At 37.6% G+C, this 12734-nt stretch overlaps 1 protein-coding gene across 3 annotated transcripts in view; it reads right to left on the bottom strand.

Moving 5' to 3' along the window:
• Positions 1-12734, bottom strand: part of EPB41L4A (erythrocyte membrane protein band 4.1 like 4A) — a 263842-nt gene that overhangs the window by 16633 nt on the left and 234475 nt on the right. For all 3 annotated transcript variants that reach the window (XM_059916889.1, XM_059916886.1, XM_059916887.1), the window contains one exon: positions 5924-6043. In XM_059916889.1, coding sequence (XP_059772872.1) covers positions 5924-6043 — 120 coding nt within the window. The remainder of the gene's footprint in view (positions 1-5923; positions 6044-12734) is intronic.

The raw sequence follows: 12734 nt of genomic DNA, 5'->3' as shown, positions 1-12734 counted from the left end.
TGGTCAGACTAGATTAAAAAAAAAAAAAAAAGACCAAATACTGCTGTCTACAAGAGAGCAAGAGATGAGCTTTAAACATAAAGATATACTTAGGTCTAAAGTAAAGTATTAAAACATATACCATGCAAAAAGTGAGCATGAAAACGGTGTAATGGTTATATAAATACACACACACACACGTATACACACACACGAGTGTGTGGTTATAATGGACATAGAGAAAAGAGTATCACCAGAATAAAGAGGACATTTCATAATGATAAAAAGGTCAATTTATCAGGAAGATCCCCCTCCAAAAAATTCACAAATATGTGTGTACCTAATACCAGAGCTTCAAAATAACTTGAAGCAAAAACTGACAGAACTAAAGGGTAAAACAGACAAATCCATAATCATTATTGGAAATTTTAACATATCTCTCTCAATGACTGATTGAAAGGTAAACAAAGAAATCAGTAAAGACATAGACCATCTGAACAACACTATCAACAAACTAGATCTACTTGACATTTGTAAACTACACCCAACAACTGAGAATGATTCTTTTCAAGTCCACCAGCTCGTTCATCGTTAAAGACTATATGCTAGCTCTTAAGACAGATCTCAACAAATTTGAAATGACTGAAATCTTACAGATTTTTTTTAACCAAAACATAAGTAAATTAGAAATTAATAGTAATGAGATATGTAGAAAAATCTCCAAATACTTGGAAATTAAATAACACACTACTAAAAAAAACCAAGGTCAAAGAAATCACGGGTGAAATTAAAAATTTTGAACTGCATGATAATGAAAACAACACATCAAAATATATGAAATATAGTTAAAGCAAGACTTAGGGGAAATTTAGAACTTTATACTTATATTAAAAAAGAAGAAAGGTTTAAAATCAGTGTCACCTTAAGAAGATGAAAAAAAAGAGCAAATAAAAGACAAAATAGATAGAAGGAAGTAATAAAGAGTAGAAATCAATGAAATAGATAACAGATAAAGAAAATCAACTAAACCCAAAGTTAGTTCTCTGAAAGACTAGAAAACACAATTAAGGAGAAAAATACAAGAAGACACAACTTATCAACATCAGGAATGAAGAAGGTAATATCACAACAGATGTTCAAAGGATACTAAAGAATTATTACAAACAAATTTTTTATTAAAAGATTTGACAGCTTAGATAAAATGAACAAATTCTTTTAAAAACACCTACTACCTAAACCTACACATAACAAGTAGACACAATCTGAACAGCCCAGTATCTGCTAAAGAATTTCAGTCTGTAATTTACTTATTCATTTATTTTTAAGAGATACTAGTTTATTTTTTATTTTATTTTTGGCCGCACCGCACAGTGGCATGCGGGATCTCAGTTCCCCAACCAGGGATTGAACCCGTGCCCCCTGCAGTGGAAGCCCAGAGTCCTAACCACTGGACCACCAGGGAATTCCTCAGTTTGTAATTTAAAACTTTTCACAAAGTAAATCTGTGGCAGGGTTGGTTTCCCAGGTAAATTATATCAAATATTTATGGAAGGAGTACTGCTAATTTTACATTAACTCTCAGAAAATAGAGAAAAAAAGGAAAACTTCCTAAACTATTTTAAATGACCAGCATAACCATGTTTAAAAAAAAAAAACAAACCTGACAAAGATACTACAAGAAAATTATAAACCAGAATTTCTCACGAACATAGGAAAAGAAAATATTAACAAAATAATATCAAATAGAATCCAGCAGTATACGGAAAGGATAATAGATCAGAATCACTAAGATCTTATCCCAGGAATGCAAGGATGTATCATTCAAAACTGAATCAATGTAATTCCTCCACTGACAGAATAAAGAAAACCCATATACAATCATCTCAGATGCAGAAAAAGCTAATAACAAACTTCAAAACTCATTCATGATTAAAAAAAAAACTCTTAAACTAGGAATAGAAGGGGTCTTCTTCAATCTTATAGCTAGCATCATATTTAATGTGACATATTGAATGCTTTCTCCCCAAGAAAGAGAACAAGCCAAGGATGTCTGCTTTCTTAACACTTCGACTCAACAATGTAATTCCACACTATTCTGGAAAATCTAGCTGGTACATTTAGGAAAGAAATAGAAGTAAAAGGCAAAAGATTAGTAATAAAGGAAAGCTGTCTCTGTTCACAGACAAAATGACTGCAAAGGTAGAAAATCCTAAGAAAAAAAATGTTTTAAAGGCTTCCAAAGCTAACAAGTCAATTTAACAAGGTTACAGGATGGCAAGATAAAATATCAATATTAAAAAAATAATTTGTGTTTCTATATACTAACAAACAATTTGAAAATAATATTTTACAAAATGTAGTTCAATACCATTGAAAATATTAAATATTTAGGATTAAATTTAACAAAATAAATGCAATAACTATACTGGAAACCTAGAAACAAAATAAATGCAATAACTATACTGGAAACCTAGAAACAAAGAAGTTAAAGACTTAAATACATGGATGAGTAGGACACTAATTTTCTCAAAATTGATCGATAGATACTCAACATAATCCTAATCTAAAGTCTACAGGTTTTTTTCTTTTTTGTGTGCAAAAACTAACAAGCTGATTCAAAAATTTACATAGAACTGCAAAGGATCTAAAATAGCTGAAACAACCTTGACAAAAAGAAGGACAAAGTTGGACAATTTACACCGCATGATTCAAATCTTACTGTAGAGCTACAGTAACTGAGACAACATGGTGGCTTAAGACTAGACAAACAACAGATCAATGAAACAAAATTGGCCCACATCTAAGCAGTCCATTGATTTTCAACAAAGGCCCCAAGGCATTTCAATGAAGACAGTCTTTTCAACAAATGGTACTGGAAAAACACCTGGAAAAAAAACACTTCTCAATATCTACCTCTACCTCATACAATGAACAATGAACTCTAAATGGATCACAGATCTAAATATAAAAGCAAAGTCTATATAGTTGCTACAAGAAGATATGAGAATATCTTTGTGACCTTGGGGTAGGCAAATATTCCTTAAGATGCAAAAAAAGCCTTAACTATAAATGAAAAAAAAAAAAGGTATACTGGTCTTCATCAAAATTTAATGTCTGCTCACCAAAAAACAATGTTAAGAACATGAAAAAGCAAACCACAGCCGAGAATTCTTTTTCAGATATGTATATTCACCATACACCTATCTGAAAAAGAACTTATATCCAGAACATATAAAAAGCCCTACAAATAAATAATAGAAAACAACAATTAAAAATGGGCAAAACTTGAACACTTTTCAAATGAACATATATGGATAACCAATAAGCACAGGAAAATGTGGTTAACTTTGTCAGTCATCAGCAGGGTACTACTTCAAGCCAACTAGACGAGCTAAAATTAACAAGGCAGACAAAACCAAATATTGGCAAGAATAGAGCAGAACTGAATCTCATACATTACTAGTGGGAGTATAAAATGATACAGCCTCTCTGGAAATCATTTTAGTAGCTTCTTATAAAATTAAATGTGGTTAGACATATCCTCTAACCGAGCAATTCCACTCATGTATTTACCCCAAGGCAAAAGATAACGTACTCCACAGGTACACTTGTGTGGAGTATCTTGAGCTTTTTCACAAAACAGCAAAAACTGCAAACAATCCAAACATCCATCAAGAGGAGAATGGATAAACAAATTGTGGTATAATCATACAATGGACTAAGCCGCATTTTAAGAGAGCATATATTGTATAATTACATTTATGTGACATTCAGTAAGAGAAAAAAACTAATCTATGGTGATAGAAATCAGAACAGTGGCTGCCTATGGGGGATGGGGACTGAACAGAAGGAGTATGAGGGAACTTTCTAAATTCTGTATCTTGACTGGCATGATGGATACACTATGTATACACTTGTCAAAATGTATAGACTTCTACCCATAAGGTGAGAGCAATTTCACTAGATGTAAATTTCACCTCAAATTACCTCAATTGTAAAAAGGTTTATTCCTTAGGGTGTTAAATGAATCTCAGATCACTCAATTAAAAATGATTAAATCCACAGTGCCATCTACAATATTTGCCCCATAATATAACTGAATTAGAGTAACTGTAATACTCAACAACTTTGGATTATTCTCTTTATCAATTTTATCTATTAATGATTATTCACTATTTACTATTGTCCCCAGAAATGTATTTTGGCTTCTTCAAAGTTTATATATAGGATTTTTCCTAATTTCATTTTACTTTTCCCTTTATTTAATAAATGAAATTTATTATTGGCATTTAGTTGAATTTAGAGTGCTTTAGAAATAATTAGAAAAGCTGAATGCTGTTTTTAAGATTTAATATCAAGTTACCAAAACTTGTGTATAATAAGTCCCTCATAGAAAAAGATTCCACATGGAATGGTAAAAGCATAGTTGCAAAAGATATGCCCAGGACCATGCTGGGATCCTATCTTGGGGTTCTGTGCCTTTTGGTTAAACTGTCCACAATTAGGGCTTGATTCTTCCTGTTCTAAACCTCTCTTTTTTTAATGGAATTAGGGAGAGGTGGTATGCAAGACAAAGGAAACTTTTATTAACTTCTGCTTTAAATTGAACATTTTAGTTAGGTTCCAGAACAAAAACAAATGGAGTAAAGAATAAATCTATAGAGTGTACAGTGCTTAGTGACTACCTGCAAATTTTCTATTAGAGAAGAAACAGACATCATTCGTTATGACGCACCACTGATAAAAACACACACACATTATGCGTTAACTTCTCATTCGAAAGCAAGCCTCTAAGGCTGAGCAGAGTCCCCTAGGGTTATGGGGTGCTCCCTCTGGAGCCCGCTCCTGGCCTCTGTGAAACTGAACTGGCACCCTTCTGCCCGGCTCCCTCAGAGCTCCCCACCTACCTCTAGATTCTGCCTCCCATCCAATCCCAGGCATCCTCCCACCGCCCTGCTGAGACACCATCCCTCCTTCCACAAGTAGGCAACACCAGACATCTAACCACCCAGGATCATAAAAGGATAGGTAGTTAGGTCCAGCTCACTTTAAAAAGGTATGCTTTGGGGCCGCTCTCACCTTTTGAGTTGGACCACATTCTGTCTATGGAAGGTGTATCTCCCAGGGCCTCTCACCTTCTAAGGTGGCCCACACTCTGACTACGGAGTGTGAATCTCCCTAACCAAAGCTGCTTTCTCACTTAGCTCTCAGGGCAGAGCCCCCTTGCCTGACCGCCTGTGCATCCTGTATTAGTAAATCTACTTCTTGCACAACAACAACAAAAAAAGGTATGCTTTGGGACAAGAGGTGGGTGTGGAGACTCTAAATCTGGATGATGCAAACATTTTTGTTTAAGTATAAACTTTATCAGTGCAAAAGAAAATTAATTTGGTGAACTGGCAACCTCCTCATCATGGGGTAATTATGCTCACACATGGCATTACCTAGCAACAGAAGGAGCAGGCCAATCTCAACACTGGGGTGTAATGAATCACTCACTGACTACTGCTCACAAATGGTGATTTGATGGGAAGTTATTCACATCTGGTTTAATCTGGAACAAGACTTCAGAGGATTCTGCAGACTCAAATTGAGATAAGCAGCAGGTATTTCACCAACAGCCAGGCTCCAGAACAAAGGAGACTACTCCTACTTATTCAGTTGAATATATACTTTTGTTTAAAAACAAAACGAAACATGATTTTGATAGCCTTGTTTTTTATGACATTTTGCTTTGGCTGTGCTCCAACTTCTACTGCTTCAGATATAGTTGATGAGCATAACAAATATAAGAAGCTATATATGACAAATAAACAGTGGGATAATCATGGTTGAACTAAATCACTTTAGAAGACCTCAAAGAGACAGCCCAATGTGCCCTAGACTCTGCATGCTACCAAAAGCTCGGAGTTTTTGAATCAAGGCATAAAGAGAGAGCACATACGAGCGAGATCTGTGTCTGGATCGTCTGTTGTTGGGGTCCGCCTGGTTTTTTTCCTTTTGTCTCCTTAGTACAGCTTCCCACTGAGGCGCCGAATCAACCATATCATTCTCCTGCCGTATTCTGAAAGAAAGACCATTCATCTAAAATTAACATCCACATATGTGGTGCTTTATCAGTTCATCCTAAACATGTTTTTAAAAGTTATTTCACAATATTACCATAATCACTCAAAGCTAGGAATGTATTAACCGTATTAATATATCCATAAGTAGATAAGTATATAATATTTATATATAAATACGTAAACATATATTGGTTATTTTCAGACTTCATCCCCGGCTTAAAATTTTCTAGTAAAAAGACATGTGTCAAAACCAAAACTCATTTGAAACATATTTAGGGGCTTCCCTGGTGGCGCAGTGGTTAAGAATCCGCCTGCCAATGCAGGGGACACGGGTTCGAGCCCTGGACCGGTAAGATCCCACATGCCGCGGAGCAACTTAGCCCGTGCGCCATAGCTACTGAGCCTGCGCTCTAAGAGCCCGCGAGCCGCAACTACTGAGCGCACATGCGGCATCTACTGACGCCCGCGCGCCTAGAGCCCATGCTCCGCAACAAGAGAAGCCATCGCAATGAGAAGCCCGCGCACCGCAATGAAGAGTAGCCCCCGCTCGCAGCAACTAGAGAAAGCCCGCGCGCAGCAACAAAGACCCAACGCAGCCAAAAATAAATAAATTAATTAAAAAATAAAACATATTTAGGTTTCGACTAAAGAAACAGTGGTGTCTGCTACACAATCTTAAATCATGAAACAAAATCATTTTATATAAATATACTAAGTAAAACAGCAATGAATAGTTTTCCTTTGAAATGCTCTTAAAAATTCACAAATTGTCCAAGTTTTCATGCACAATAAGTGCCAGATACAATTTCCATTTTTCTAAGACACGAAGCTACAAATAAAAAAATTTAAATATGGTGGCATAATGCCTGAGCAACTGAGTAGGCACAGAGCATTCTGGTTTTGCTGCTCGCATGTTTAAGAGGGAATGAGGGCTGAGCACTCAGCACTCAGCGTGGCCAGGGGCCCTGCGGGGAATGCAAAATGAGGGACAGGGAAACAGGTGGGAGGGGGTACTGGGGGGCACAGGCACTTGCCATGTAAGAGCATGGGACAATGTTACTTCATCCTCTCAGTTTTTAAAAGATAATCCACAAACCTGGATTTTTTTAAAAATAAACTCTTCTATTTTTTAAGTAATGGCAACCAATTATGAATGTGAAATACTGTATGAACATGGCAAAACCCATCCATGGACCACACTCAGCCTGCAGAAGTTTCGGACTTTTGATGCATCAAGTCTTTCTAAAAATGAGGGTGAGGTGTGACAGGGGAGAGAGGGAACCAAGTACTTAACTAAAGCAAGTGCTTAATTAATGTGTAAATAATGTCTGGAATGCACTGCAATGATGCTGTGAAGCCATGAGTATTTCTTGCAAAAATCAAACACCTGTTATTTGAATCTTTAACTTTGAATTGATGTACGTTCTTGAGGAAGCTGCTCCAGGGTGTTTCTTTCGGACTGCTGCTCCCGGGGCGTGGGAGAGCAGCATGGAATTGCGCGGTTAGCATCCCAGTACTGTGACTGCACGAGCATAACTGCTTCGAAACAGAAATGAAAAGAATAGACAAGTCTGGAGTCATTTCTCTCACTGAACAGATGTCTTTCCGCTGCTCTGTTACAGCACTTAGTACAGACTGTGGGGTGGATATCTGGATTTGCTTATAATGCAAACCAGTAGACGAGTGACATATATTCATCTCACTTATACTTAAACAGAGACAATGGAAAGCAAATTCCAATTTTAAAAAAAAAGTAGCTTATGAGGAAGAAGCTATTTAAATCTCTCTAGATTAAAGAGGAATTGTGTTAAGTAAAAAATTATCTGTAACACACTTCAAGTCTTTGAACTGTATATATTTTCTCACTAAAGCTTTCATTCCTAATAGGCTATTATTTGAATATTAACAGGATACAGTCATGGTATTTTTCAGAAATTCAAGAACATAGTTCCCTCTTCTAATGACATGTGCAGAGGAAATGAAAACTGAATGAATCTGAATATTAGAAACATCTGAAGAAAAATATGAGAAGGTATACGACGAGGTCATAATTATTAATCAGTCTTTGAAGCAAACACTCTCATTTGAAAATTCCATGTGCGCATACACACACATGTGTATGTATATGTATTTTCATAGCCAGAACCTACACCTCCGAGCCATTCCATGTATCATGTGACAGTCAGGGAGTGACCCACCAGACCTGCTCGGGGGGAACTGTCCTGGACTCTCCCAGGACTGAGGGATCCAAAGTTAGGAAGAGACAGTGGGAAGGCGTCAGGCTGGCAAGGAGCTGTCTTCCCTCCCACAGGAACCCACACTTTGCATTGCCCGGGGTAGACATGACACCAGGTCCTGGCAACTCCTAAGCCTGGAGTCTTTTAGACTACAGCTTCCATTGTGAGCTAAATCGCTGCACAGTTTGTGGACAGGACAAAATTTCACTATTTTTTTTTTTAAATCAGTAAATCAGCATCCTTAAATATTTTTGAGAGGTCAAGCCTACCAGCAAGAGTGAAACCTGACTGAGGCAAACATACTTTTCCTAGAGAAACATTCCTTAGACAGTTCAAAGGAAGCACAAGCAGTATATGCTCATTCTTCTATTGTGGAATTTAGCTGGCTACTTTCATACTGAGGCTTTACTCTGATAACAAAAATTAAAACTCCTGAGACAAGAACACATATATTTCTTGTACCTTACTAATAATAAGAACTAAATCAGAAAGAATTTCAGACGATGGCATGTACCTTTAACTTTTATTTTCCTAATCAAAAAGTCGAAAGTGAGGGCAGTGAAACCGTGTCAGTTAATATCCTTGGGACCCACATGTTCCAAAGACAGTTGCCCTCTACTGGGGATACTCTTTCATAAATATTCTAACAAGGTACATTAAAAATGTAAGGCTCATTGGAGAGTCACAACAGAAGCACATTCTCCTGAGTAAACGGGTGGTGTGGCTGCCTTAGTCTGTAATGAAGTTTGAAATTACACCCTTACAAAAGGCCTCTGGTTAATGGTACCTCATTACAAGAATGAAAGTGTCATTTCTTCCATCACTGAACTGCTCCAGAAAATACAGATGCTACATGGAAAGGAAAAACCCTAGCCCTACAGGCAAGAATATTGTAACACTGAGTCCTTATGAGGCAGGAGTTAACTATTTTGTTTATGCATGAGTAACTAAAGAAATCTTTAAACGCAAAAGACATATCCTATCACGATTCTACCTTATAAGTCTCATTTCTCTTTAGGTGTAGCACACACAAAGTGTTGGTTTTTGCTCCTTTCCTGCTACATTTTAATTTTAATGTGGGTATTTACATTATGAAGAATAAAAACACTGTAAGCATTATATCAATATAGTACCTTTTAGAAAGTCAAAATGTCTTATATGACAGATAGTCATGAAAGTCTTAAGGAGGGAAAGGAGTCCGTTGAAATTTTCACTGGGAATGTATTCATTTTCAAATGTCATATTTAAAGTTGAACCTCAAAAAATGCTGTTTCTTTCCTGTATCCATTAAGGCAATAACTCTACATGCATCACATTTTGTCTATTTCCTCATGTACAACCAAGGAGAGTTAGCAACTGGGCTAAGAAGCCTTACCGTAAGAAGGTTTTTGCTTTTTAATCAAGGTACGAGGGACAGCGTCGCTCTAGAATAGAGCATTCTCTAATAATGTTTCAGAATAAGAGAATTCTGATACATTTCCTCCATGTCTCACCAAACTTCAACACCCTACTTTTTCAGGCTATCCGTGCAATTTAGATTTTAACTGCATTTGACACTTAATTAAAGTTTGCAAAAGGTTTGGAGGATGAAACGTCATATAATCGTTTGACAACAATAATGAAGATAATGACCGTTCCTAGTCTCTTCTTCCCTATCTTCCCAATTATAGTTCTGCCTCTTCTGCAAAATTCTTCACAGTACCAAATGAATTCCTATACAAATCCCCACGGGTTTTGCTTCATCCTCTACCTTTACCCGGGCAGTTTTGTTCCTAATAGGACCTTCCTTTATACCAGTTCTTAATTCATTTCTCATTCACTGAGATAAAGACCATGTGTAATACTGAACTTGAGAAATCTTACAGAGCAAGTGTATAATGACGCTTCCAGGAGATAAGAGCAATACCCACCGCTCCTGTGTTCAGCCTTGTTCCAGCTCTGTCATTATCTGACTCAGAGACCCTGGGCAAAACGCTTACCCTTCTTTGGTAGGTCTGTTTCTTCATCTACTGAATTATTGTAAAGATCCTTTCCAGCTTTAAAATTATGGTTCTCTATTTGTGCTTTATTTATAAGCCAGTCAGACATGGTAAAAAAAAAAACTCTCCACTCTTCAGCAATAGCACAACTTCCCAGACAATTGCTTCATACAACCACTCCATCGCTAATATTAAATCTGCAGTTCCCAGCTGGGAACTGTGGACTTGTGTTTCTCAACCACTGCTCTCATTTTTGGATCACATGCTATAAACCAGTCTTCTTTTTTTTTCAGTAGTTTTTCTTCCCTTGGGAAATTTATGCTGGTTCCAGGCATCTGTCGACATACTCCCTGAAGACCAGCAAGCAAAAAATTCATTCATTTTCCCACCTTCCCCCACCATCAATAAATTATGCTCATTTGCTCTTAAAGGTGCTTCTATCTCTTCCACTTACTCCTTATGCTCTCCCTGCTAAAACGGGCTGCGTTTGGTGCCATCTCCCTCCCCAAACTCTCCTTCTGTTTTCAGGATCGTTCAACCTGCTCTGCTTTTAGTCATCTGACAGCATTCCTCATTTGCTGCAGCTCCGCACTTCCACAGTCATCTCTGTCAACTTGGATTATGCTCTGGAATCCCTAAATAATCCACATCAAATGTCTAAATCTTAATACAACTTATTAAAGTGGAAATCAGAACCCTGTGCCATCTGTACCACGGTGAACATCATTTCCATTGGCTCTGCACGAACTGCCCTCTCCCTACCCGCAATTTTTACCTGGTTTGCAGCCAGCCCCAACACTTCAATCAAGGACAGGGACCAGGCAGGAGGGAATGCTTGCAAGGAAACAGTTACCTGTTTTCAGGCCATGTGGAAGAAACGTCCCTTGGTTTAAGTTTGCCATCATCAAAACCACATTTTTTCCCTAGGGCAGAGGGACAGGAATGCTTTGCTTTGTGTTATCACTCTAACAACAACAAAACCCTGCCAAAGCCGTGATCTAGATCTCCCCGGCTCAAATGTATTGTCCCTGTTAGCTGCAGTGCCACAGAGGACGGTTTCTTTCTTTTTTCAGAAAAATAATATAAAAGACCTGTGGAACACATTTAAAATACTTCAAACCATCTTAATCCATTATTCAGATACAGATTCTAAAAGACGTCTAAAAAGCAGGAGGAAACTCTAACAACGTTTGTGGCAGAACAAATTCCTGTTAGAAATACTGACTTCTTTATTGTTAAAGGGAGCTGGGCCCCACTTTGCAGATCCAACAGGACTTCAGGTAACACTGAGCAGCGCTGAACATTCTCGCCAATCGAATAGGACCTGCCCATGCAGGGCCCTTTGTGCTTTTCAAAGCGCATCCATGATCTCAGATCTTTATAAACCCCGTGAGGTAGGCGGGGCAGGTATTATCCCACTTTGCATGTGTGAAAATTAAAACTCAGAGGGTAAAGGAACCAGCTCCTAGGCACAGAGATCTTCAAAGCATCTTCAAACTTCATAACGCACCGTCCCCCGTTCTTTGTTCTGAGCTCTATTTCACCCACACACGCACACACGTGTGCACACACATCACCTCACGTACATAACTCATGTGATTATGATGCAAACATCCCAGAATGAAATTTGGGAAAGGTCCAAATGGTCCCCTGTTGCCAATTTATTCTAGTCCAGCTTTTACCCCCAGCTTCTCTCATCTCTCTTACCCTTTTAATCCTCACCAGGCTCCAGAGTTACTTCCACTTTTATGCTTATGCAAAAAACACCAGACTAGTTCTCTGCCTCACTGCCCACCTCCTCCAAATCTCCCACTTCAAATCCTAAAAGCCTAGCAACACATCAAAGCTAATGACTGAGTAATCCACAGATCCTCCCCAGTGAATGCCCAAAGGAGTGCTGATTTTCATCAACAGCACAAAGGATATTTTGCAGACCGGTTTCTTTGAACGTGAAGGATATTTTATTAAGCTCAAGGTATTTTCAGGGAAAGCTGGTTTATGAAAGGCTTCACTCTGATATGTCTACCTCTTAGGTCCTCCTTCAACATACACTGTGGGCAAGTCCTGAGCATGGCCCAGGGGCTCAGACCCATAAAGACGACTGATCTTAGGTACAAGATTCAAAATTCTAACTAGTAAAACATAATGCAATCTAATATTCACATTAACTTCATGCTGCTTTGTACTTGGTAGGTTTCCAATTTGATGAATTTAATTCAACAGATTTTTTCACAAATCGGTATAACAAAGTAAGTAATCTGAAAAGAAATTTGTAGCCTTTTAGTTTTCAATCCTACCAGTGAATTGAATCCTACCAATTCCATTTCCCAATATCAATCTATCTCTCACTATTTAGATCATAATGACCACTTCATAACTTTTTGGAGGTCAGACACCCCCTTAAGAATCTGATTAAATCTACAGACTATCGCCAGAAAATTGTATACTTAGAAACACAAAGAATGTTACAT

The sequence above is a fragment of the Balaenoptera ricei genome, chromosome 3, assembly GCF_028023285.1.
Source record: "Balaenoptera ricei isolate mBalRic1 chromosome 3, mBalRic1.hap2, whole genome shotgun sequence".
Taxonomy (NCBI): Eukaryota; Metazoa; Chordata; class Mammalia; order Artiodactyla; family Balaenopteridae; genus Balaenoptera; species Balaenoptera ricei.
This window is presented reverse-complemented; position numbering and strand designations above follow the sequence as displayed.